The 26,395-nt window shown below is 41.3% G+C and overlaps 1 protein-coding gene across 1 annotated transcript; it reads right to left on the bottom strand.

Annotated features, from left to right (window-relative positions):
* Positions 1-2,057: 2,057 nt before the first annotated feature.
* On the bottom strand, positions 2,058-2,993 carry LOC125998958 (olfactory receptor 139-like). The gene has a single exon (XM_049766974.1). The coding sequence runs from the start codon at positions 2,991-2,993 to the stop codon at positions 2,058-2,060; it is 936 nt and encodes a 311-aa protein (XP_049622931.1).
* Between the last annotated feature and the right edge of the window lie 23,402 nt (positions 2,994-26,395).

Raw genomic sequence — 26,395 nt, 5'->3', positions numbered from 1 at the left:
GGTTTTTCTATTGTTTTAGGATCCTACAACTTTCTTTTTTATTTTATTTTATTGAAACAATTGTGATCTACAGAGTCCTTCATAGTTGAATTTCAGATATACAATTAATAGGGGCCCATTCTACCACTAGTGTCAACCTCCCTCCGGGTCCTACAACTTTCTATAGTGGTTACACCAATTTATGTTACCACCAAATCACACAAACGTCCCCTTTCTCTAAGTCCTCACCAACACTTACTTAGCCTTATTGATAATAACATTTCTACTAGGTATGTGGTAACAGCTCATTATTTTTTTCCATTTCTACATTTTTTGTTGCAGCATCCAAGTGGCTTACATTTGGCTGCAGTGTGGAGGGCTGGCAATTGTTTGTGGTGTTTGTACACTAAGTTGTGGTGTGCAGGGGATACACGTGTAGCTCAAGGATCACATCAAGAGTGCCAGGAATTACACTCTGCAATGAGTTGTGGAACTGGAGCTTGAACTTAAGGGTTCACACACGACATAAAGCAGGCACTCTACTGAGTCATTATAGTCTTAATTTGCAATTCTCTGATCATTAATAATGGCAAGAACTTTTCCTGGAGCTTTTGGTCATCTATATATTAAATTTAAAAATTGTTTTATACCTTAAATATACATGAACACACTAGGTAGATAGTTCAGGTATAAAGCACTTACCTTGTGGTTGACTCGCATTTGATCTAATTCTTAGTACCATATAGTGTCTCAAACCAAAATGACCCCTGAGTACAGAGGGTGTATTGTAATGTTTATTACATTATATTGAAGTTACTTTTAATTATTTTAAGGGGATATGTAATAAGATAAGATTAACATTAGATGTCCTGGCCTAGCTCTAAAAATAGGTAAAGTGGAAATGAAATGAAATTCTAAAACTTTGCTCTAAAGAAGTGAGTAGAGAGGGAAAAACCCACAAAATACGTGGAACAACAGAAAATAGCAGGGTAGTGGAATTAAACTTAACTAGAATTACTAATCATGGTCATTATTAATAGTTGAAATGCTTCAATAAAAAGCAGAAATGGTCCGATTTGATTTTTTAAAACAACTATATGTAATGAGATCGGGAATGTGGCTCAGTGGTAGACTATATAATTGAAATGTGTGAGGGACTAAGTTACATCCCAGGAACCAGAAAATATAATGTGATGCACTATATATACACTGTCATATGCATACATATATGTAGTAAAAAGAAATATATGGACAAAGATGTACCATACAGGGCCATGGAGATGGCTTGAAGGGTTAGTGCACATGCTTTGCATACAAGAAACACAGGTTCGAACCCTAGTACTACAAGGTCCCCCAAACACCACTGGGACAGAAACCTGAGCACTGAGTCAGGAATAGACCATGAGCACCCCCAGATGTGACCCAAAAACAAAACTAGGAGAAATAAGTATATATGCACATATATTTTTGTTCTAAAGGAAGCTGAAAAGAAACCATGAGATAATGGCTTTCCTAGGGTGGGTGGGGGAATTGAGGAGGTTTTTATTTCGGTCATCTTGACAGGGTTCTGTAACTGCACAAACTGATAGTCTGCCCTCTGTGGTGACGGTGCAGTGACACTTGTATTGTACATGCACCTGCTTGTGGTGTTGCTGAGAGTTTCATTCCTTTAGTTAAAGTGCTTGCACACATGCTAATTTGGTTGTAGTACTAGCATGCTCCTGGCTGCAGTGTAACTACAAGTTAGTTGCAATTCAGAGGGTTATAATTTGCAGAGTCTTCGGGTACAAATAGGAGTTCCCAGGATGGATATCTGCTCACGCGGTAGCACCAGAGACAAAACTTGGGACCTATCTATCTGGTGCTTGGAAAGCGCCATGATCTATCTCCTGACCCCTAACTACCAGGCTTACTTACACAAATAGAAAAAAAAATGAATTACAAACTAAATATGCAAGAGAAATGTATAATTTTTGCTAGACTGGGGAAAAACAATTCAGAAAATGGAACAAGTTGATGAAATCTTCGACAAAACATCAAATATGTGCCTTCCCCAGCGTAAAAAGGATGTCTCATGCCTAAGCAATACTTTCTTTCCCAAGCACCTTGAGCAAAGCCCTCTTTACATCTTTGTTTCGCATGCTATAGATGATGGGGTTGAGCATGGGAGTGAGGACCACGAAGAGCACTGACAGCAGCCGGTCTCGCACACGGGAGTACGCAGAACTTGGAAGAATGTAGCAGAGGACTGAAGTGATGTAGAAAATACAGACCATGGTGAGGTGAGCCCCGCAGGTGGAAAAGGCTTTCCTTCGGCCCTCAGCAGATCGAATTCTGAGCACAGCAACCACAACGTGAATGTAGGAGATGACAACCAGAGCACAGGGTGCCAGGGCCACCAGAAAACTGAAGAAGAACAAGGCACGCTCATTAGCATATGTACTGGAGCAGGAGAGTTTGAGCAGTGGAGGGAGATCACAGAAGAAGTGTGTGATGAAGTGTGACCTGCAGAACTTGAGGAACGATGCCAGGATGGTGTGGGTGAGGGCATTGGCCAAGGCAAGCAGACAGGAGAGTGAGCCCAGGGCCAGTCGGGTTCTGCGGCCCATGAGGACTAGATAGTGCAGGGGCTGACAGATGGCTGCATAGCGATCATAGGCCATGGCTGTGAGCAGGAAGCACTCCCAAGGTGCTAGAAAGTGGTGGAAGAATATCTGGGTAAGGCACGACCTATAGGGAATGGTCCGCACTGACACCAGCAGATGTGCCAGTACCTGGGGCACCGTATTGGAGATGTAGGCAGAGTCCAGCAATGAGAGGTTGGCCAAGAAGAAGTACATGGGAGTGTGGAGTCGCGAGTCAATGACAATAAGGCCAAAAATACTCAAGTTCCCAACCACTGCCACCAGGTAGATCAGCAGAAAGATGATGAAGAGCAAGGGCCTCCATTCCTCCTTGTCAGTCAGCCCTTCCAGGAAAAACTGGGACACTGAGGTGTCATTCCCAAGCTGCATGGATCCAAGCACAGAAATCGGCACCTGTAAGGCCCAACTCAAAGTGAGAGGAGACTCAAATTTGGAGTTTCGGTTTGTGAAAGGGCTTGGGATGTGGATTTGGAGTTCTTGCTTGTGAAGATGACTGAGGTGGGAGAAGGTGCAGAAGCCAAGAAGGCAGGTTATGGGCAAGAAGGAGAGCACAGAAAGTCAGGCACTTGACTTGGCAATGGCAGGTTGCCACAGGTGCAATCCTGGTTCAAATCCCCAGCACCTATATGGTCCCTCAAGCATCATCAGGGATCACTCCTCAGCACAGAACCAAGAATATCCCCTGAGCACTGTAAGGTGTGGCCCCAAAACATAAAAAGACTGCCATGAAAAAAAAACATTAGCCAAAGTCTGTATGTACCACAAATAACCTCAAACACAAAACAAAACTCACAGATTCTGAAGGAGCAATAGATGATTTAACAAAGATAAACAGTTGAATTTTTTCCTTAAAAGTGTTGGAGGTGGGGCCGGAGAGATAGCACAGCGGTAAGGCATTTGCCTTAGACACAGAAGGTTGGTGGTTCGAATTCCGGCATCCCATATGGTCCCCCAAGCCTGCCGGGGGCAATTCTGAGTGTAGAGCCAGAAGTAACTCCTGAGCACTGCCGGGTGTGACCCAAAAACCAAAGAAAAAAAAAGAGTGTTGGAGCTGAGGTTAAAGACATAGTTGAGGGAGTAGCCTTGCATGTGGCCAACTCTGGTTTCATCCCCAGCACCACATATGGCCCCTTAGCACTGTAAGGAGTGATCCCTGAGCACCATGTATGGCCCACCCAAAAATCAACAATAGAGCAAAAAATACAATGTAATTTTCAGTATGTTACCTAAGCTATAAAATTTAAACGGAAAAAAAGTAATAGAAACAAAATGCAGAAAATCAAAAACATAGAATGAGAAATAAATTAAAATTTAACTATGTACTAGCAAATAAATAATGAAAATAGAAGGTATTAATAAAATATAAAAAAGATAAATGGAAAAAATTCATGAAACAAAGAATTTAATACCAATAAAATATATCTAAAGTGGAGCCAGAGAGATAGCATAGTGGTAGGGTGTTTGCCTTGCATGAAGCTGACCCAGGACGGACCCTGGTTCAATCCCCAGCATCCTATATGGTCCCCCGAGCCTGCCAGGAGTGATTTCTGAGCTCATAACCAGAAGTAACACTGAGAGCCACTGAGTGTGTGTCCCCAAAACAAAAAAAAATTAAAAAGAGTAACCAGGGGGTCTGGAGTGCTAGCACAGCTGATAGGACATTTGTCTTGCTTGCCACCAACCCAGGTTCTATCCCCAGCATCCCATATGATCTCCCAAGCCCACCAGGAGCAATTTCTGAGTACAGAGACAGGAGTAACTCATGAGTACTGCTAGGTATGACCCCCCCCAAAAAAAAAGAAAGAGTAACCAAGGATATGAAGACTAACATGTGAATAAATTTTGTTTTTTTGTTTGTTTTTTTTTGTTTGTTTTTTGTTTTTTTTTTGTTTTTGAGACCACACCTGTTTGATGCTCAGGGGTTACTCCTGGCTAAGTGCTCAGAAATCGCCCCTGGCTTGGGGTGACCATATGGGACGCCGGGGGATCGAACCACGGTCTTTCCTTGGTTAGCGCTTGCAAGGCAGACACCTTACCTCTAGTGCCACCTCGCCAGCCCCAACATGTGAATAAATTTGACAATTTAGATGAAATGGAAAAATTCCTTGAATGACACCAATTACCAAGGGGAAGAAGCCAGTCAAACCTAAGAAAGCAGTGGAATGGAAAGCAGTAGGTACACATGGACTTTCTAGAGAAAATTCACATATTTCTGGGCTAACCATACCAATACCATCAATTTTTTTCCCAAAAATAGAGAAGCCAGCCACATTCCAAATCATTTCATGAAGACAGCACAACATACCACCAAATACCATATGATGGGGCTGCAATGAAAACAAACTAAAGACCAACATGCTTCACATAGTTACACACACAAAAAATTCAATGTTAAAAAATTTAATGTGGGGCCGGAGAGATAGCATGGAGGTAAGGCATTTGCCTTTCATGCAGGAGGTCATCGGTTTGAATCCCCGCGTCCCATATGGTCCCCCGTGCCTGCCAGGAGCGATTTCTGAGCCTGGAGTCAGGAATAACCCCTGAGCACTGCCGGGTGTAACCCAAAAACCACAAAAAAAATTTAATGTGGGGCCGGAGAGATAGCATGGAGGTAAAGCGTTTGCCTTTTATGCAAAAGATCATTGGTTCAAAACCCAGTATCCCATACGGTCCCCTGAGCCTGCCAGGAGCGATTTCTGAGCATAGAGCCAGGAGTAACCCCCGAGCGATGCTGGGTGTGACTCAAAAAAAAAAAAAAAAAAAAAACAGGGGCCAGAGATATAGCATGGAGGTAATGCATTTGCCTTGCATGCAGAAGGTCAGTGGTTTGAATCCCAGCATCCCATATGGTTCCCCAGCCTGCCAGGAGTGATTTCTGAGCATAGAGCCAGGAATAACCCCTGAGTGTTGCCGAGTGTGACCCAAAAACCAAAAATAAAATTAATGTTGGGCCAGAGAGGTGGTGCAAGTGGTAGGCCATTTGCCTTGCACGTGCTAACCTAAAACAGACCACGGTTTGATCCCCCAGTGTCCCATATGGTTCCCCAAGCCAGGAGCAATTTCTGAGCTCATAGCCAAGAGTAACCCATGAGCTTCACCAGGTATGGGCCAAAAAAAAAAGAAAAGAAAAGAAAAGAAAGAAAGGAAAAGAACAAAAAAGAAAGAAAGGAAAAGTAATGCAACAATACATAATGAGGATAACCATGATGGAATGGATTTATCCGAAGAATGAAAGGTCAGTTTTATATTAGATAAACAATCAGTGCCATTCATCATGTTGAGAAAATAAAAGACAACTTTGTCTTACACTAAGTTCCTCCCCACATGAGGAATTTCTTGTCCTTTCTCTACTTCCCACTAAACTCCTCTACCTTCTAAAACAAAAAGAAAAGAGAAAAAAAAGGTTTGTTTCAACAGATTCAGAAAAAAATAGATAATGTTTAACAACCAGTCATTACTAACTGGATATTTTCTATCAAAATCAGCATAAATAAATTTAAATAATCATTGATCGTTTAAAAAATAGTTTCCAGATATAATGTGCAGAAAGTAAAAGGACAAAGTGACTATTAAGTTGAATTGTTGTTTAGATATGTAAGATATATTCACAATGCTTTCACTTAAAATGCCTTAACGTTTGAAGTATAAGAAGGTGCCCTGAGGATGATGTACTTTGGGAGTACCATGGACTGTTTATTTTTAATCTTTTTCATTTTTTTTTTTTTGGTTTTTGGGCCACACCCTGTGACGCTCAGGGGTTACTCCTGGCTATGCGCTCAGAAGTTGCTCCTGGCTTCTTGGGGGACCATATGGGACGCCGGGGGATCGAACCGCGGTCCGTCCTAGGCTAGCGCAGGCAAGGCAGGCACCTTACCTCCAGCGCCACCGCCCGGCCCCATCTTTTTCATTTTTTGTTGTTGTTTTTGGGGAGCACACCCAGAAATGTTTGAGACTTCTAGTTCTTCCTGGAAGACTCAGGGGACCATATGGAGTGCCTATGATTCTGTGCAGAATTGTTGTATAAAATGTGGATTATGCCAAGGTCTGTTCCTTCTCTTCCTAATGTGTTAAGGGACCGGAGAGATAGCACAGCAGTAGGGCATTTGCCTAGCACACAGCTGACTCAGGATGAACCAAAGTTTAATTCTCGACATCCCATATGGTCCCCCGAGCCTGCCAGGATTGATTTCTGAGCTCAGAGCCACACCCCTAAGTGTAGCCAGGTGTGGCCCAAAAACAAACAAAAAACTACTGTGTTAAAGTTCTTTATTATGGAAGGGTGATGTGTTTGCTTCATGATTTTCTTGAGCCTACTGAGATGATCAGGTTTTTATTTCTTTCTATTAATGGAGTACACTACATTTGTGGACTTCATAAGTTGGACCAATCTTGCTGCCCAAAAATGCAGCCCACTTATAATAGCAGTATAGTAATATTAATATTAGTAGTACTATTTCCTTCTGAGCTCATTTTTGTTAACTATTTGCTCTGAATTTTTGCATTAATATCCATCAGACACATTGGTCTATAGTTTACTTTTCTTGTGGTGTCCTTGTCTGGCTTTTATGTGTGTTTTATTAAGTTCATAAAATAAATTTGAGAGTATTCCCTTTTTAATTTTTTGAAGTTTGAGAAGACTTGCATTAAGGAAAACTGGTTATTCACAAATATCATCTTATGTATAATAAATCCTAAATCCTCAACTAAAGGGCTATTTGAGCTAATCGATCAATACATTCAGCAAAGTTGCAGCATATCCATTTCATATGCAGAAATTAATCATTTTTGGAGATACTCCCAAGCTGGGTCTATCTAGGAGGCCCAGAGAACCCACCTGTACATCTCCACCACCTGTCTAGGGCAAGGGTGCAAGGATGCGGTGCTGGCGTCTCCAGGGCCACACCAGACCATGCTTGGAGTCTCCATAACTACACCAGACAGTACTTAGGAGACCATGCAGTGCCAGAAATGGAACTCTAGTTGGGTGGACGCTAGGCATGAGTCGTAACTGCTCCACCACCTCCCAGTCTATGGCGTTACATTTTTAACTGAGCAATAAAATATTTTATTTTTGAAGGAAGTTTGAATCAAACCTGGTTGTGCCTGGGGGTCACTCTTTGGTCCATACTCAGAAGTTACTCCTGATGGTTTTCAGGGAAATATATATGGTCTGGGGATCAAATCAGGGACTGCCACTTGCCACTCCTACACCATTTCTCCAATACAAATACTGAAAGAAATCAAGACGATGATTTCATTTACAATAGCATAAAAATAATAAAAAAGTACTTAAGAATAAACTTAATCAAGGAAATTAAAGTTTTTAGAATAAAAACTACAAGTTATGTTTAGGTTTTTGGACAACACCTGGCTATTCTTAGGGGATACTCTTGGCTCTGCACTTGGGAATTACTCCTGGTGGTGTACAGGAGACCATATGGGACCTATTCCCTACTGGGGATAGAACATGGATCAATCACTTGCAAAGCAAGCACCCTTCCCTGTGCTATTGCTCCAGCCCTAAAATATTTTTTATTTTCAAATGTTGAAGAAGACAAAAACAAAAGGCCCTCCAAACACCACTGGGAGTGCCCATGCACACTGAAGCCGGAATAGACCCTGAGCACAGTTGATGTGGTCAGACCCTCCCCTCCCCAAAATAAAATGGGCTGAAGAAGTGAAGAGACATTTTCCAAAAAAAATCCAAATTGCAGTAGGAACAAGAAAAGATGCTCCACATCACTAATTAGAGAAATGCAAAACCAACCCACAAAAAGATTTCACCTCACATCTATTAGAATGGCAGTTAGAGAGTGCTGAGGAGGATGTGCAGAAATGGGCATCCCTGGAACTCTTTGCTGTTAATGTAAATTTGTCCAGCCTCTGTGGAAAGTAGCATAGATATGATTAAAAATTGGGTTGGCACATAGGGATGAACATGTCAAAAAGCTGTGGTATATATGCACAATGGGATACTAGATAGCTCTAAGAAGGAACACAACCAATGCACTTGCTGCAACATGATAGACTAGAGAAGATTTGTTGAGTGAAGTCAGTCAGAAGGAGAGGGCCTGATGGAGAATGCTCTCACTCATATGTGGGACTTAAAGATACACATCAAGGTAGGTAGTAATAAAAGGCCAAGGGAACATTATGGGAGAACTGATGCATACAAGTGAGTTGATGGTTTGGGGTTGAAAGAAAGGGACGTTTGTGTCCTTCAAAGAGAGGGGTTGAACACTAGTGATGAATATGGTATTGGACTCTATGTATGAGAAACTATCATTAACAGTATAGTAGTTACAGAATCTCAATCAATTTTTAAAAATCAAGCTGGAAGATATTTTATGGATAAAGTACCTGCCTTGCAGGAGAGAGGTCAACCATTTGATCCCACATGGGCTGATCAATCCTGACTACTCTCCTGATCCTGACTGGTAGCTTCATTGTCTATGATACCTGGCACTAGAAGCCATTTCCAGTCACACCACAGCCTGGAGTGTGTGGGCACCACAACTAAAGTATATGACCCCCTGCAAGAATCATGGTTGCATATTCAACACTATAACCAGAATACAGACACCACAACCAAGAATGTGGGTGGCACCTGGGCATTGCAACAATATCAGCAGAGAGAAGGAAAGGGAGTGGAAAAGGAAGAGAGAATAAAGGGAAGAGAGAGGGAAAGGAAGAGAGAGGAAATGGGAGGGAGCAAAAGGAATGGAAGGAAAAGAGGAAACTAGAATTAGAACTAGCAGATTATCAACAGTTTATATGTCTTTAACAAAACAATATCTTGAGATATTATGATCCCTCCATGTTCACTGCAGCATTATTCAGAATAGCTATGCTCTGGGACAACCTATATGTATGTTTATGGATGAAAGGGAACAGAAGATATAGGAAATATAAATGATGGAGTATTGTTGGCACCATGAAAGAAATAATATTTGTCATGGGTGCAAATATCAGTGGGCCTTTGAGAGCATTGTGCTAAGTGGGATAGTTCAGAGAATAACAAGTTCTGTATGAGATCACTTATGTGGAAAGCCCAATTTGTAGAAAAGAAAAATAGAATGAGGATTACTGGAAAATGGCAAGTGGGGAATTAAAGAAATGTGAAAGGAAACGGGGTGGAGGGAGAACAACTTTGGTGGTGGGAATTCCCCTGATTCATTGTCACTATGTACCTAAAATATTACTGTGAAAGATATGTAATTCACTTTAGTCAAAATAAAAATTATTATTATACAAAAAGAAATGTGAAAGGGTAAAAACTTGCAACTAGAAATGAATATTTTGTGGAGTATAGTGACTATACTGAGCAATACAGTTTTATATACTTCAGTGCTGCTCAGATAATAAATATTTTTGTTTGTTTTTAGGGGTAACACCCTATGGTGCTCAGGGCTCATGCCTGCAGTACTCAGAGGACCATGTGGTTCTGGGGACCTGGACTTCTACATGCAAAACATGTGCTCAACCTATTGAGCTATCTCTTCAGCCCCAAGAAAAAAATCTCGATGATCTATCCACAAACAAAATCATCATGTAATGTGATAAAGATATTAGCAGTAACATACTGTAATATATGAGTGTAAAACAGCTACATATTTCAATTTTCATTATGTTCAATGTCAGTAGAAGCAAAGACAACCAAAGGAAATAGACCTGTAGACAAGCATCTAATGAAAGCACCTGTCCCACAATGACACAACCAAAGTGGTGAATGCATCAAAAATTAGAAAAATTGAAACATATTTGTTGATCATTTATGAACTAAGTAAATAAATTAGACAGATTATGCCATATATTTTAAAGCTTCAGATTCTTTAGAAATAAGATCACATACTTTTCTTTTTTTCTTTCTGGAAGAGGCTTCTGCTGCTGAACTATATTCACAGTCACATTTTACATCACCAATGAGTCAAAGAAGTAATGAAATGGGGAATTAGTGTTTTCTGAGAAAGCACTATATGCTTAAGTTACTTCCCTTGTATAGGGCTCTTCTCCAGCACCACGTGATGGCCCCAAGCACACAGATTGGGTGTGTACTCAAAAACAGCCAGGAATAAGTCTTGAGCACTCTCAGGTGTGCCCTCCCCAGTCATTCTGCATACATGTGCACATGCACTCACACACATAAAGAAAAAGGAAGGGACCATCTATAAAGCACATGAGAGCAAATTTGGCTCATCTGTCTTCATTTTCTCTGGCCTTCTGACACATTGACACAACCTGGGAACTTAAGCAATAAGGATACAGCCTTTCATTTCTGAGGCTACAGACCCAAACTGAGGCATCTCCAAGGCATACCCCCTCCTTGAAGGTTATGGAGAAGATCTCTCTCTGCCTCTTCTAGATCCTGCTTGGGGCCAGAGTTCTGGGCTTTCCCTAGCCTGCAGAGTCAGCCTTGGTCAACATCCTGCTGTTTTGATTGCATGTGTTTCTCTGTCTTGTATCCCTCTCTCCACAAGGATAGAAGTCATTGGGCTCAGGGCCACCAAACCCAGCGGGGCCTCCTCTTTTATCTAAATTATATTATTACACTCTATTGCAAAATAAGCTTCCAAGAACAGACACTGGGAGGGGACACAGCTCAACCCACAGCAGTCCTCACTACAAATATCAGCACTTTACTTTCTTAATGGAAATTCCAAGGTTTGAGGTGATTTGTTCTTCATCTTTCCCTTCTTGTATCCTTATACCAGACCACTGTGTGTGGATCATCTGCTTTTGTGGCTTATGCAATAGCCACAGGCCTTGCCCTTGTTGATGCTGGGTTGGCAGGCACTGTGATCAGAAGTCAGAGTTCTGCTATCACTTTATCTCCAAAAATCTTGCTATTATTGGCTTGAAATTTATTTTCAGCAAACATTCTTTTAAAAAGAGAAATGTGGCATCCAAAGGATAGTACAGCAGGCAGGGCACTTGCCTTGCATGCAGCTGACCTGGGTTCCATCCCTGGAACCACATATGGTCCAAGTCCCAACATGAGTGATCATTGAGTAAATCATTGAGTAAATACTGAGCACTGCCGCATATGGCAAAAAATTAATTAAATAAAAAGAGAAATATAGTGCTAGTATGACTATATTCTGACAGATCAATAGACAAAACCAGAGGAGAATCGATACTTATTACACAGTCAACGAGTTACAAATCATTGTGGAAGATGAGTGATTTAGCCTTGAAGGTGAATGACCACTCATCAGAAACTCACCAGGGCCCAGCTACCTGCCCTCTGCCTTGGTAGCTTCCCTCTCTGTGTCTGTTCCCAGGCTGGAATAAAGAGATTAAAAATAGACAGGGCCAGAGAGATAGCATGGAGGTAAGGTGTTTGCCTTGCATGCAGAAGGTCAGTGGTTCGAATCCCGGCATCCCGTATGGTCCCCCGAGCCTGCTAGGAGCGATTTCTGAGTGTAGAGTCAGGAGGAACCCCTGAGAGCTGCTGGGTGTGACCCAAAAACCAAAAAAAAATGGACAACACTATTTGATAACCCTGAGGGAAGCAGACCATTTCCAACATAGAGCCAGGGCTAGAGAGATGGAGCCTGGCATTCCAAAGGAAAGGCACACTGAACTTGACGACTTTTCTTAAGGTGTACAGTTGTTCCCAGCCACTCCTTAAACTCATTCTGGACATTTCACACAGCCATACATATATGTGGACAAGAAGATTTGTTGGAACACTGATTAGGTATACTTAAGATCAGGAGCAGTTTAGGAAAAATTGGTCAGTATATTCTGTGACTTTTCCATAGTGAAATCTGGAGAAAATTATATCTTGACAAGGATACAGAACCCTCACCATGTGCATGCATGCATACATGTGTGTGCATGAGAACTTTTCTCAGTGTCTTATTCATCAGTTTGACTTCTTTGTAAGATTGTCTTAGGGGCCTGGGCATGTGGCTCTGTCAAGAAGTACAGGCCACACACATGCCTGTTGTTGGGGTACACCTGTGCTGAATCCCTGGTGCCCTAAAAGCTAGGAATGAAGTTTAATACAACTAATGGGATGCTGAGCTGCCTGCCTCCCAGCCCAGGCCTGCCCGCCTCAAGGAAGCCTGCTTGTCAGGGTCCTGCTTCAGACCCAGGCTATGGAGCCCACCTACAGCTACAGTCCTTGGCCCATAGAAAGTGACAGGGAGCAGAGCACCCAGAGGTCCCACGGATCTATGTCTTGCTTCAACAGTATTTGGACGGAACAGACCCTAGGATGCCCCACAGAGCCCTTCTCCAACCACCTTCCTTTCCAGCCTTTCTTTTCCCAGTGAATAAAAAAAAGAAAGTGACAGGGAACTCCAGACCCCCAGAATCCCCAAGCTTAGGCTCTCTTGAGTGACTTTGCTGCTGGAGGAGATGCCACCTAAGCAACCAGCCATCGACGACACTGGACACCTTCAACTGTGCCCACACAGGACAGGGCTACCTTTAGGTGTTGATTTCCAGAGGCACAGACAGCTACATTTGCTTTGCAGTCTCCACTCCGTCCCAGGGAGTCACTCACCTGTGCTGCTTTTTGCACTGGGGGCTGCTCACTGCTCTGGGGCCCTGTTATCATCCCCAACTTTCAAGGGAGCTCAGAGGCACTACCTCTACTTCATCTCTCCTGACCTCCTCAGGGACCATTGATGGGACTTCAGGGAAGAACAGCAAGTGTGAGTAAGTGAGAAACACTGGAGAGGATGATGCAAGAACACACCAAATAGGTATCTCTAGCCACCCAGGGACTGAGCCTCGGATGGTAGGTGCGTGTTCCGGGCGGACCCAAGCCCCAGTGAGCCAGTATTTCACACACAAGATGATGTGGGTTCAGCTCAGGAGGTTAATAAGCAGCTCACGCTCAAACAGCTGCCCTCTGGAGAGCAGGCTCCCTAAAGCGCTGCTCATCATTCCATAAACACAGTTAATCTCAAACTGATGCAAACTGGTCGCCTTCACAGGTGGGGCTGGTAAAACTGGAAAGCTAAATACAAAAGAATATAATTTTAGGAGCTTGGGGAAAAGAGAGATAGTACAGAAGGTAAGGTACTTTTTGCACACAGCCAACTTGAATTCAATCCTCAGCACCCCATAAGGTCCTTCAAGCCTGCCAGTAGTGCCTGAGCACAGAACCAGGAGTAAGCCCTGAGTTCCACTAGAATCAAGCCAAAAGACAACCGTAGGTCCCAGAGGGTTACAGGGGTACAGTACTTGTCTTGCACATGGTCAACCCCAATCCAATCCTTAGCACTGTATATGGTCTACCCAGCACCACCAATTGTGATCCTTAACAAAGAATCAGAAATAAGCCCTGAGCACTGCTGGGTGCAACATAAACAGAGAGAGTGAGAGAGAGAGAGAATTAAAGCATAGCACTCTCTAAGCTCATATACAGAAATAGACTCAAAATGGACTAAATTCTGGAAAGTAGCAAGAGACCTCAAAAAGCAAGACTGGAATGGTCCAAGTGATAGATAGTACAGAGGTTATGGAGCTTACCTTGTATGCAACTGACCCAGGTTTGATCCCTAGCACCCTCTATGATTCCCTGAGCACTGCCAGGAATGATCCCAAAGTGCACACTCAAGAATAATCCCTGAGCACAGCTGGGTGTGGCAAAAAAGCAAAACTAGAGATGCTATATTATCCAACAACTACACTTCTTGGCATCTCACTCCAAAACACACAAAAATTAATTCCCAAAGATATTGCATTTCTATCTTTATTTTAGTATAATATGGGAGAAATCCAAATATCCAATAAAAGATGAATGAATAAAGAAACTATGGCATATATACATAATGTAATACTATGCAGCCATAAGAAAAGATAAAATCTTATAGTTAGCTGCAACTTGGTTTGAACTGGAGGACACTAAGTAAAGTGAGTTAGTGGGAGAACAAAGATTGAATGATCTCACCCATAATATAAGAAGAAAAATAAGGACTCAGTATTGAATGTTGACAATTCTTAGCCCTAGGTTACAAACCTGAAGTTACCAAGCAGTCAGGGGAAGGGGGGATCATGAACAGGTGGATAAGAGGTGATCTAGGAACATTGGTGAGATTTGGTGGTGGTGAGATACAGGATGACTGTACATCAAAATCATTAACATTAACACTACTGTAACCATGTTACATAAATCATATTAAAATATTTCAATTTTTATTTTTAATAATGTTTTATTTAAACACTATTATGATTAAGCATGATTACAAACATGTTTGTAGATGGCTTTCAGTTATAAGAAAGAACAACCCCCTTTTACCAGTGCAATATCCCCACCACCTATGCCACCCATCTCCCTCCTCCCCCACCCCCTACCTATATTCAAGACAGGCATTCTATATCTCTCACTTACTACCATTGTCATGATAGTTGTTAGTGTAGTTATTTCTCTTACTGAACTCACCACTCTTTGTGGTAAGCTTCAAATTATGGGTCAGTTCTTCCAGCCCTTATTCTATTGTCTCTGGGTGTTAATACAATAATGTCTTTTATTTTTCTTATATCCGACAGATGACTGACACTGTTCTGTGTCTATCTCTCTCTGACTTATTTCACTCAGCATAATAGTTTCCATGTCCATCTGTGTATAGGAAAATTTTATGACTTCTTTTTTCCTGATAGCTGCACAGTATTTCACTGTGTATATATACCATAGTTTCTTTAGCCATTCTGATACCAACCTGAATGCACCCAATCTCATCTTTAGCCACTCTGTTTCTGAGTTGTTTCCAGATTCTGGCTATTGTAAGTAGCACTGCAATAAATATAGGTGTGCAGAAGGCATTTTTGTGTTGTTTTTTTGTGCTCCTAAGATATATATATACACACACATATACACATATATCTGTATATATGTGTATATATGTATATATATATACATACATACACCTAGGAGAGGTATAGCTGGATCGTATGTGATCTCAATTTCCAGGTTTTTTTTAGGAATCTCCATATTGTTTTCCATAAAGACTTGACTAGACGGCATTCCCATCAGCAGTGAATGAGAATTCCTTTCTCCCCACATCCCCTCCAGCACTGATTATTCTTGTTCTTTGTGATGTGTGCCAATCTCTGTGATGTGAAATGGTACCTCATTGTTGTTTTGATTTGCATCTCCCTGATGATTAGTGATGTGGAGCATTTTTCCATGTGTCTTTTGGCCATTTGTGTTTCTTCTTTGACAAAGTGTTCATTTCTTCTCCCCATTTTTTGATGGGATTAGATTTTTTTCTTGTTAAGTCTATTAGTACCTTGTATATCTTAGATATTAGCCCCTTATCTGATGGATATTGGGGAATAATTTCTCCAAGTCTTTGGTGGCCTTTGTATCCTAGTCACTATTTCCTTTCAGGTGCAGAAGCTTCTCAGCTTAATATAGTCCCAATTGTTTATCTCTGTTTCCACTTCTTCTGACAGTGTTGTTTCCTCCTTGAAGATGCCTTTAGTCTCAATGTCATGGAGTATTTTACCTAAGTGTTCTTCTATATACATTATGGTTCAGGATCTGATATGGACTTTAATCAACTTGGATTTGACCTTTGTGCATGGTGTTAGATGGAGGTCCAAGTTCACTTTTTTACATGTGGCTGACCAAGTTGTCCCAGCACCACTTGTTGAAGAGGCTTTCCTTGCCCCTTTATCAAAGATTAATTGGTTGTATGTCTGGGAAATATTTCAATTTTTTTTACTTTTTTGTTTTTTGTTTTTTGTGCCATACCCGTTTGACACTCAGGGGTTACTCCTGGCTATGTGCTCAGAAATCGCCCCTGGCTTGGGGGGACCATATGGGACTGGGGGATTGAACTGCGGTCTGTCCTAAGCTAGCGCTTGCAAAGCAGACACCTTGCCTCTAGCGCCAACTTCCTGGCCCTGAATATTTCAATTTTTAAATGAAATCAGATTAGGGCAGGAGAGACAGTTCACTGGGCTGAATGTGTGCTTTTTTACTTTATTTAAAGAAAATGTATCACATTGTTGACATAGTTGACCATAATACATTTTTTTCCAGATAAGTGAAAGCAAAGTTATTTTATTTTTATGTGGGTGGATAATGTATTCTCATCATCCTTATTTTTTATTTTTATAATATCTTTATTTAAGCACCATATTACAAACATGTTTGTAGATGGGTTTCAGTTATAAAAAGAATACCCCCCATACCGGTGCAACCTTCCACCACCAGTTCCCTGTTATCTCCCTCCTCCCCCACCCCCTGCATGTATTCAAGACAAGCATTTTATTTATCTCACTTACTACCATTGTCATGATAGTTGTTAGTGTAGTTATTTCTCTAACTGCACTCACCACTCTTTGTGGTAAGCCTCATATCATGGGTCATTCCTTCTAGACTTCATCACTATGGTGTCTGGGTATTATTAAAATGATGTCTTTTATTTTTCTTAAATCCCATAGATGAGTGATGCGGCCCCCCAGAGACCTCGTCCAGGCTGGAGACCACAACAGTTATTCCCGAGTCACGAAGAGGATTCTGGCCTGAAAGAAAAGAGGGGCTGGGAAGATAAAGAGACTCAAGGTGAAAAGCTCCGATCAAGAGTCCGTTTATTCTGGGAGGGGGCAAGCCTTTTATAGTCAGGCCAAACAAAGAGAAAGGGGCAAGGCATTCTTGGAATAATTGTAACTTTCCACAGGCACATCTTGTTTTTTCAAAATGAACAAGGTTGTACATCACGAAGCTGGCATTCATCAATCATGAGGCCTATACCGTGTTAGAGCAACAAAGTATAAGATCTAATCTCTGCCTAGGCCCACCAGCCTCTATCTTTATGGGAACATCTTGGTGCCTGTGGTCGACTCCCCCAGCTCTGAGGTATGCAGTGACTCCCCTTTTCTTTAGGTCCAAGGGCAAAGGCCACATTTGCTAGCTGCTCAGGCTGGCAGCTCCTGCTAATTGTCACGTAGGCACTTTTGCTCAGACTTTCAGAGACTCCATTTTGATTTTAGTATAAAGGGCTTTTAGTTATGCCAAACAGTCTCCAACAGAGTGAGACTATTCTGTGTCTATCTCTTTCCTCTGACTTATTTCACTCAACATAAGTCACTTTATTTATTTTAGCATAACTTACTTTAAAGCAAAGTTACTTTAAAATAGAAATAAACAAGAAAAAGGAAGAGAAGAAAGGAAATTTAAAAAGAAAAAGAGGGGCCAGAGAGATAGCACAGCAGTAGGGCATTTGCCTGTACGCAGTCAATCCAGAATGGACAGTGGTTTAAATCCTGGCATCTCATATGGTCCCTCAAGACAGCCAGGAGCGATTTTTGAGGGCAGAGTCAGGAGTAACCCACAAGGCCACTGGGAATGACCCCCCCCCAAAAAAAAAAGAAAGAAAGAAAAAGGAAAAAGCACAGTATCAAGCACATTTGTGGAAGTTATTGTATCACCAATGAAGTCATTAATACAATGGCAGAAGGTTTAGTAAGTGTTGCATTAGTTATTAATTATAAAGCCCTGGAGTGGTAGATGGATGGATAGTGAGTGTGGGCACCTTCCCAATACTTCTTGAAGCACTGGCAGCCAAACCATGCCCCACAAAAGCCACTATATCAGCAATAGTGCTGGAAATCATGGAGGGCATGACAAGCCCACTTTTGTTTAACGCTATCATAATTTAGATGCCAATGTGTATCTGAAGCCACTTAATGTTCAGAAACAAAAGAACTAGCAGAATGATCAGCTAGCAACAAGAGCTTACTAAAGCTTTCTGACAATGACTTAATAACCTCATTATGAAATACAATGATTTTCACAAATTTTCTTGTTGCTCTATTCTCTTTTTCTTCTTTTATTTTCCTCTCTTTTCTTCTTATTATTTTTATTAATTTTACTCTAACTTACATGGAAATGATGTATTATGGTCAATTATGTCAACTGTGTGATACATGCTCTTTAAATAAACTAAACTGTTAAAACAAATAACTAAATTTATTCTGACTTTAGCAGTGAAGATGAGTCCTATTTGTGTTTTGAACTTTATAAATTAATAGCATTTTATCTGTTAACTTTTTATTTATTGAGGTTCTTTGATTTATAATACTCTTTTTTTTTTTTTTTTGGTTTTTGGGCCACACCCGTTTGACGCTCAGGGGTTACTCCTGGCTATGTGCTCAGAAATCGCCCCTGGCTTGGGGTGACCATATGGGACGCCGGGGGATCGAACCGCGGTCCTTCCTTGGCTAGCGCTTGCAAGGCAGACACCTTACCTCCAGCGCCACCTACCCGGCCCCGATTTATAATACTCTTAATGATGGCTTCCTATGCACATCAAAACTCCAATATAATGCCCTTCACCAGTGTACCCACCTCCTTCCCCCAAGGACTCCAATGCCCCTCCATTGCAATATAAATCAATATATTGTTTGTTGCTTGGGGGCCACACTTGACAGTACTCAGGACTTAATTCTGGCTCTGCTTATACTCTGTAATCACTCTGGCCTCAAATAAATAACATTCTACAGGATGAAATATTTTGTGTCTGATTTATTTTGCTCAAATTTTATAAACAGAGACATGAATAGATACTTTAAATAAAAGAAATGCCGGGGCCCGGAGAGATAGCACAGCGGCGTTTGCCTTGCAAACAGCCGATCCAGGACCAAAGGTGGTTGGTTCGAATCCCGGTGTTCCATATGGTCCCCCGTGCCTGCCAGGAGCTATTTCTGAGCAGACAGCCAGGAGTAACCCCTGAGCAACGCCGGGTGTGGCCCAAAAACCAAAAAAAAAAAGAAAAAGAAAGAAAGAAATGCCATACTAAGATGTTCAGTCTCATCAATAAGAAGAAATTATGGGGGCAGAGCAATGGCACAGAGGTAGGGAATTTGCCTTGCATGCTCTGACCCAGGACAGACTGTGGTTTGATCCCCCTGCATCTCATATAGTCCCCCAAGCCAAGAACAATTTATGAGCGCATAGTCATAAGCCCTAAGCATCACTGGTGTGGCCCAAAGTGAAAGAAAGGAAAGAAAGAAAGAAAGAAAGAAAGAAAGAAAGAAAGAAAGAAAGAAAGAAAGAAAGAAAGAAAGAAAGAAAGAAAGAAAGAAAGAAAGAAAGAAAGAAAGAAAGAAAGAAAGAAAGAAAGAAAGAAAGAAAGAAAGAAAGAAAGAAAGAAAGAAAGAAAGAAAGAAAGAAAGAAAGAAGGAAGAGAAAGAAAGAAAGAAAGAAAGAAAGAAAGAAAGAAAGAAAGAGAGAGAGAGAGAGAGAGAGAGAGAGAGAGAGAGAAAGAAAGAAAGAAAGAAAGAAAGAAAGAAAGAAAGAAAGAAAGAAAGAAAGAAAGAAAGAAAGAAAGAAAGAAAGAAAGAAAGAAAGAAAGAAAGAAAGAAAGAAAGAAAGAAAGAAAGAAAGAAAGAAAGAAAGAGAGAGAGAAAGAGAGAGAGAAAGAGAGAGAGAAAGAGAGAGAGAAAGAAAGGAAAGAAAGAAAGAAAGAAAGAAAGAAAGAAAGAAAGAAAGAAAGAAAGAAAGAAAGAAAGAAAGAAAGAAAGAAAGAAAGAAAGAAAGAAAGAAAGAAAGAAAGAAAGAAAGAAAGAAAGAAAGAAAAAAGAAATTATATAGGGACAGGAGAGATGCTATATAAGGTAGGGCAATTGCCTTAACACTCAGCCAACCTGGGCTCAAAATCAGGCACCCCATATGGTCCCCCAAACCTACTAGGAATAGTTTCTGAACACAGAACCATGAGTAAGCTCTGATCACAGCCAGGTGTAGCCTCCCTTAAAAGATGAAATTATAAATCTAAAACAAGATGCCTCCATTTATTGAATATTTTATTGCTAATTCAAATAGGTTGACAAAACAGTGGTGGGAAGGTGGGAGCCCCACCAACAGTAATTTCTGAGTGCAGAGCCAGGAGTAACCCCTAAGCATTGGCAGATGGAGGCTAAAAACAAAAAAAATAATTGTTGGTTCATCATTTATACATAGCTGCTTTTAAAAAATGAGGAAGCTTACTGGTCATTTCAAAGAGAGTTCTTGGACAAGACTGGGAGCTCTTCACGCTGTGACCAAAGAGTAACAGACCTCAGGATGCGGCAGCCACTCAGGGAGCAGCTGTTTGTTCTGCGGGGCTACATGTGCTGCCCTCCCCACATCTCCACCCCTGCCTGAAAACCTGCTCTGCTCTCTCTAGGCATCCCAGAGTGAAGGATGATGAAAACTGCACGCAGGGTGGTGACTTAAATAAAACTTTATTTACAAAAAAAATGAGGAAGCTTCCTATGAACTGATATAGATGAATCAGAAAGATATTTGAGGGAATTGATCCACACTCAGCAATGCTCAGGGTAATTCTGGCAGTGCCAGGGGACCATAGTGGTGCTGGATCAATCCCAGGTTTGGCCATATGAAAGATAAGTGCCTTATCTACTATACTATCACTCTGAACACATAAAAACATATATGTTTTGGAAATTGAATGTTTATAATTCGACCTTAAAATGTATAGATTCCTGCTGTTTTATTGTCTTATCATGGTATATCTTTTCAAGGGAGAGAAATCTTCACTGAAGTGTAGTTATTAAAAGAATTATACTTTCTAGGGGCTGGAGCAATAGCACAGTGGTAAGGCACTTGCCTTGCATGCAGACTACCAGGGTCAGACCCAGGTTTAATCCCCAGCATCCCATATGGTCCTCCCAAGCCTGCCAGGAAAGATTTCTGAATGCAAAGCCAGGAATAACTCCGGAGTGCCACTGGAGTGGAGTGTGCCCCCCAAAAAATAAACTTTCCAACCATAACTACAAGAGCACAAAACTTCCTCAATCAAATCCATGCACTCACTTCTTGAGACATGTCAATCAGGGTAATCAATTTGTTACCCCCAATTTTGCCTTTCTCCCAATACACTGTTACTAGGTTCTGTGAGTTCTTTAAACCTCCTAATTCCAAGAATCACAGCTGATGCCAGGAGTCAATCTAGAATGAAATAGACAGCGAAATTACCCTCTGTCAGTGCAAAGCCATCTTCTCAATGATAATAATTGTGATAATAATATATACTTTTCAGGTAAGTGGACTTGGGTGAGCTGCATTAAGGCAAATAAAATTATGGAAAAGGAAAGTTTTTACTAGGATCAATGCCTGTTCCTTCTCCAAGTTCCCACCCCAAGAATCCTATACCAGTAAGTTTCTTCTGCCTGAGTGAGTTATGCCAGGAGCCTCTCCTGAAAGTGCTCTTTATCCTCCTCCAAATGCAAGTTCTCTGTTGAGAGAAGCAGCATCTCCCTTTTACTGTCAGAAAAATGAGGTGGAAATGGGAAGGTAGTCACCTGAGGACATGGTGGGATCTCTGTAAGCACCTGCTGTCTGACCTGCAGAGCACTTTATTTTAGATATGTCCACTTATCTCCACTTTCTTCCTTCAGCATTTGTGGGAGGGGGTAAAGCAATGGACTCAGGAGATCTGCCTAAGCAAAGGAAGAAACTCTGAGGCTCTTTCACAGTAAGCCAGGGCAGCTTTCTGCTTTTCAGAACTTTCTTCTTAGAACAGACAACACGTGGGGGCTGGAGTAATAGCACAGCAGTAGGGAATTTGCCGTGCATGCGACTGATCTGGGACAGACCTGGATTCAATCCTCAGCATTCTATATGGTCCCCTGAGCCTGCCAGGAGTGATTTCTGAGTGCAGAGCCAAGAATAACCTCTGAGTGCTGCAGGGTGTAGCCCAAAAACAAACAGAAAAGAACAACAGACAACACATGATGCCACTAGACAGGAAAGAAACCTCTCCAAAACGCTGAACTTACAACCAACTTTAAAAGTCACAATGCATATATACCATGAATGAAACAGGGTGCATGGAAAGATGCTGAAAAGAATGCCTCTCAAAGGAGACTGCTTTTAGGAGAAGCACAAAGTAATAAAGCTTCTAACTGGTCTCTTCTAGAGGTATAGGATCATGCAATGGATTGAAGTCCCCAAACTTTTAGCTAAGGGACTCCTAAACTCTAAGATTGTTATAGACCTCTAAACACATACACATACTCTATTGCTTGGGTCTCCAGAACAAATCAGCCTGTGCTATTTGCTAACCAGTTAAGCTCGAGTGTCTGAATATCTTGGTTGCTACTTCAGACTCTGATCTGGCTTCAGCCTTTCACAGTTCACAAAATCCCCTTTCTTGTTACCATGCCTGAGAATCAGAAGTGACCACAGAACTGCTGCTGAGCCCAAGTGCAGGTGCTAGTCACCCAAAGGCCATTCTCTCAGAGACAAGAATTGATGTGAAGAACAATGACCTGCTTACTGGACAGGGCTTGCTGTATTGCCCCTTAATTGTGAGGTTTGTTTATAACATCATCTGGAAGCAATCCTCTACCACAGAAGACCCTACCACTGCTCAGACATCGACCTGCTCAAAAGAGACTTCCCTTAACACTGAGAAGACTTAACAACAACAACCTGCTTACAGGACAGGGCTTCCTGCATTGCCCTTTAATGGTGAGGTGAAACGAGAAGACGCTCCACATCATGACTTCAATGTAGGATATGCAGATTCCAGGATCTTTAATACAGAAACATGATACCAACAACAGAGACTGTGTGAAAAGTGTGTTGGCACTATGGACAATGTCTTGGATTGGACGATAACTTGCCTGAAGCCTAGAGTTGGTCTTATGCCAGGAAACTTCAGGGGTAGGATCTCTTTGTATTTAGGCCAAGGATATTCCTTTCCATGCCTCTCATATTTTGGTGGGCCTATGCAAACAACAATTGCCACTCTAACGCCGTTGTTACTGTGCTCCTTTGACTCTGCTCCTTAAAAAAACCACTTAAAATTTGAGGTTAACTTAAGCTAATATGCATGTACATGGAAATGTAAAAAATAGTATGCCTGGGGCCGGGCGGTGGCGCAAGAGGTAAGGTGCCTGCCTTGCCTGCGCTGGCCTTGGACGGACCGCGGTTCGATCCCCCGGCGTCCCATATGGTCCCCCAAGCCAGGAGCAACTTCTGAGCGCATAGCCAGGAGTAACCCCTGAGCGTTACCGGGTGTGGCCCAAAAACCAAAAAAAAAAAAATAGTATGCCTCTAATGTTTAAGGAGTTACGTAAATTTTATGGCTTTAGATTGCCTTGTGTGATGTTAAGAAATATTATAATGTGTTACAATCTGGGGACTTGAGGGACAAAGTAATTGTACATGGATTCTGTTTTATTTATCTTAATGTTCTTTGGCTGAAAGTTCAAAGTTAAGATCTCAGCAAGGGGACTTCTTCTGAGAATTATGTTATGGGTGATTGTCCTTCCACTGTAACTTTACCTTGTCCTCTTTCTTTGCATCTTTTGTTCTCATAATTCAAAATAAAAAATTAAAAAAAAAGAATTGATGTGAGAGGGAGTATTCGATTCAAGACTAGCTACCGAAGGAGATGACAGACTCAGAAACATATGACAAATGCTTATCTTGAGGTCAGGGCTGTAGGTAAGGCTGGTTGGGAAAGTCAATTAAAACTTACTGTTGTTCCAACAACCGATGAGTGGATCATGAAGATATGATACATATATACAACGGAATACTGCACAGCTGTAAGGAATGATTCGGTCATTCAATTTGCAGCAACATGGTTAGAACTGGAAGATATTATGTTAAATAAAGTAAGCCAGAAGAAGGATAATATTACCTATATGTGGTATAGGTATACAGAATAATATTACCTATATGTGGTATTTAGAATACTACATGAAAAAACACAATGGTCTAAATGGGAGTTGTCTCGAACACCTTGGCTCCAGAGTGTAGTGAGGAGAAGGAAAGAAACTGAGTGGAAGAGGAGAAACACAAATATAAAAGGATGGGTGCCAGGGACCAAGTGGTCTCAGGTGCATTGATAGATTTAAAAAAAAAGTACAGACTATCCAAGCCAAAGGCAACAATATGGAATCAAGAAACCCAAATATTAACAATCTAAACTTAAAATGGGTTTATTATACTGTCAGGCTGAGGGGGTGTATGGGGTGTATGGGATGTACTTGGGGAACATTTGTGGAGGGAGGTAGACAATGGTGGTGGGATTGACCATGATTCATTTGTCTGAAAACCAACTACGAAGGACTTTATAAACCACAATGTCTTCAATAAAACAAAATTATTTTAAAAATTTTATAATTCTGACAAAGCAGGGAGTTGTCTAGAAGTATCTGAGCTGGCATCCATAGTTAGTGGCTCCCTGGAAGATGGCAGTCTGTTCCTTATGACCTGGTAGTATAATAAGCCTTCTGCAAGTTCTGTATGGGAATCTTACGAGCCTTGTTTATTCCTCTCTAAAGGGTAGAGGAGTCCTTGGATCCTTCTCAAAGGGTGTCTTCCTTCTCCCCTCCCACGTCTTTAATTTCACTTGGTTCAACATCAAACATACAAAGCATGAAAATGAGTTATTAAGATTTGGGACAAAACATAGACCAAAAGGGAAAAAGACATTATCAGAAGAAGCAAGAGGGGATAGTTACTTCCAATTTCCCACCGTCCATACCTTTTCCCATTTCTGTGGAAATTGGGGCACCAAATTCAGCTAGCCTCTCCCTGCTAGACAAAGATGCAGTGAGAACTAAGAACAGAAGAGATGACCTGGGCAGAAAAATACCCCTTCCGCTGACCTCCTCCCAACAGGACACTCACACTGTTTCCTCCTTTGTCCAGCTGCTGACCCTCTCCACATCCCTGCCAATCCCATGCACCAATGAACAGAGTGGAAAGTACTGTGGTGATGTGTGGGCGCTACATGGTGTACCTGCGGGAAGTTAGTGCTGGACTAGCGCCTCGCTAGGAAAGGGTAAGTAATGAGAAAGGTTGTCTAATCTATCAACAAGTTGCTCTAGTAACCAAAGTATTGAGAAAGCAGCTGCCTCATAACCTAGATATTGATTTCTTCAGATGCTTCAGTGCCCGATGATGAAAGAAAGCACAGAATAATTCTTAGCAGTTCAAGAAATATGTCACATCTTTTTATCTTTCTGTCTTCCTCACCATTTTTATACACATACATTTTCCCTTATTCTTTACCCACTCCTCCCTTCAAAATGAAGATTTTTCTAGATGTTTGTATTTTTATACTAAATTTTTGTTCTCTGTTCTTAGTTTTCTTCATTGCTAGTTGTGTTTTCATGGTCAAATTACTCACTCAAAGTCAGTGAGACTATTTTCTTCAGTTGCAAGATTATTTGAACAAAGTAAGAGTATTATTAACAAAATTTTTAGTGTCTTTAGATTTTTTTTCAAAATTCAATTATATAAGCAACTAATTTAAAATGAAGACTTACATACATTTTAAGTTTGCATTTTTTAAAATTTCAAGAAAAGGACTGAAGTCTTAGCTAATCAGTTTAGTCTAGTGTGAAGGTTAAATGCTCCTTTGTTTTCACAAACATTCTGTCTTATCTCTTTTATTCCCTAGTTTAGAAATAAACACATTCACCTTGAGACAGATTCAGGAAAAAGGTCAGCTTGCCAGATTGCCGTGGCTGGCTCCAGGCTGGCTATGTGAATTTGCGGAATTCTGTGGCCAAGTTTGGGTGCTGACTATGTGAAGGCTAATTACTCAAGAGAGAAGAGTTGTTGCAGGGGGAAAAGGAGTATATTCAGGGTCTAAGAACCTGAGAAGGTATGGCTTCATAGGGCTAGACAACCATCCAACATTCAGGTTTGAGAGGACTTACACAGGGCTTCCTGAAAAAGCAACTTACTTAGTATTTTAAGGCCATGGGCTGAGGAGGGATTTCTATCTTGAGGTCATTTGGGCCAGTGTCACTGGGCAATGGGTCCTTGAAGAATG

The sequence above is a fragment of the Suncus etruscus genome, chromosome X, assembly GCF_024139225.1.
Source record: "Suncus etruscus isolate mSunEtr1 chromosome X, mSunEtr1.pri.cur, whole genome shotgun sequence".
Classification (NCBI taxonomy): Eukaryota; Metazoa; Chordata; class Mammalia; order Eulipotyphla; family Soricidae; genus Suncus; species Suncus etruscus.
The sequence above is the reverse complement of the archived record's forward strand: the minus strand, read 5'-3'. Positions and strand labels throughout refer to the sequence as shown.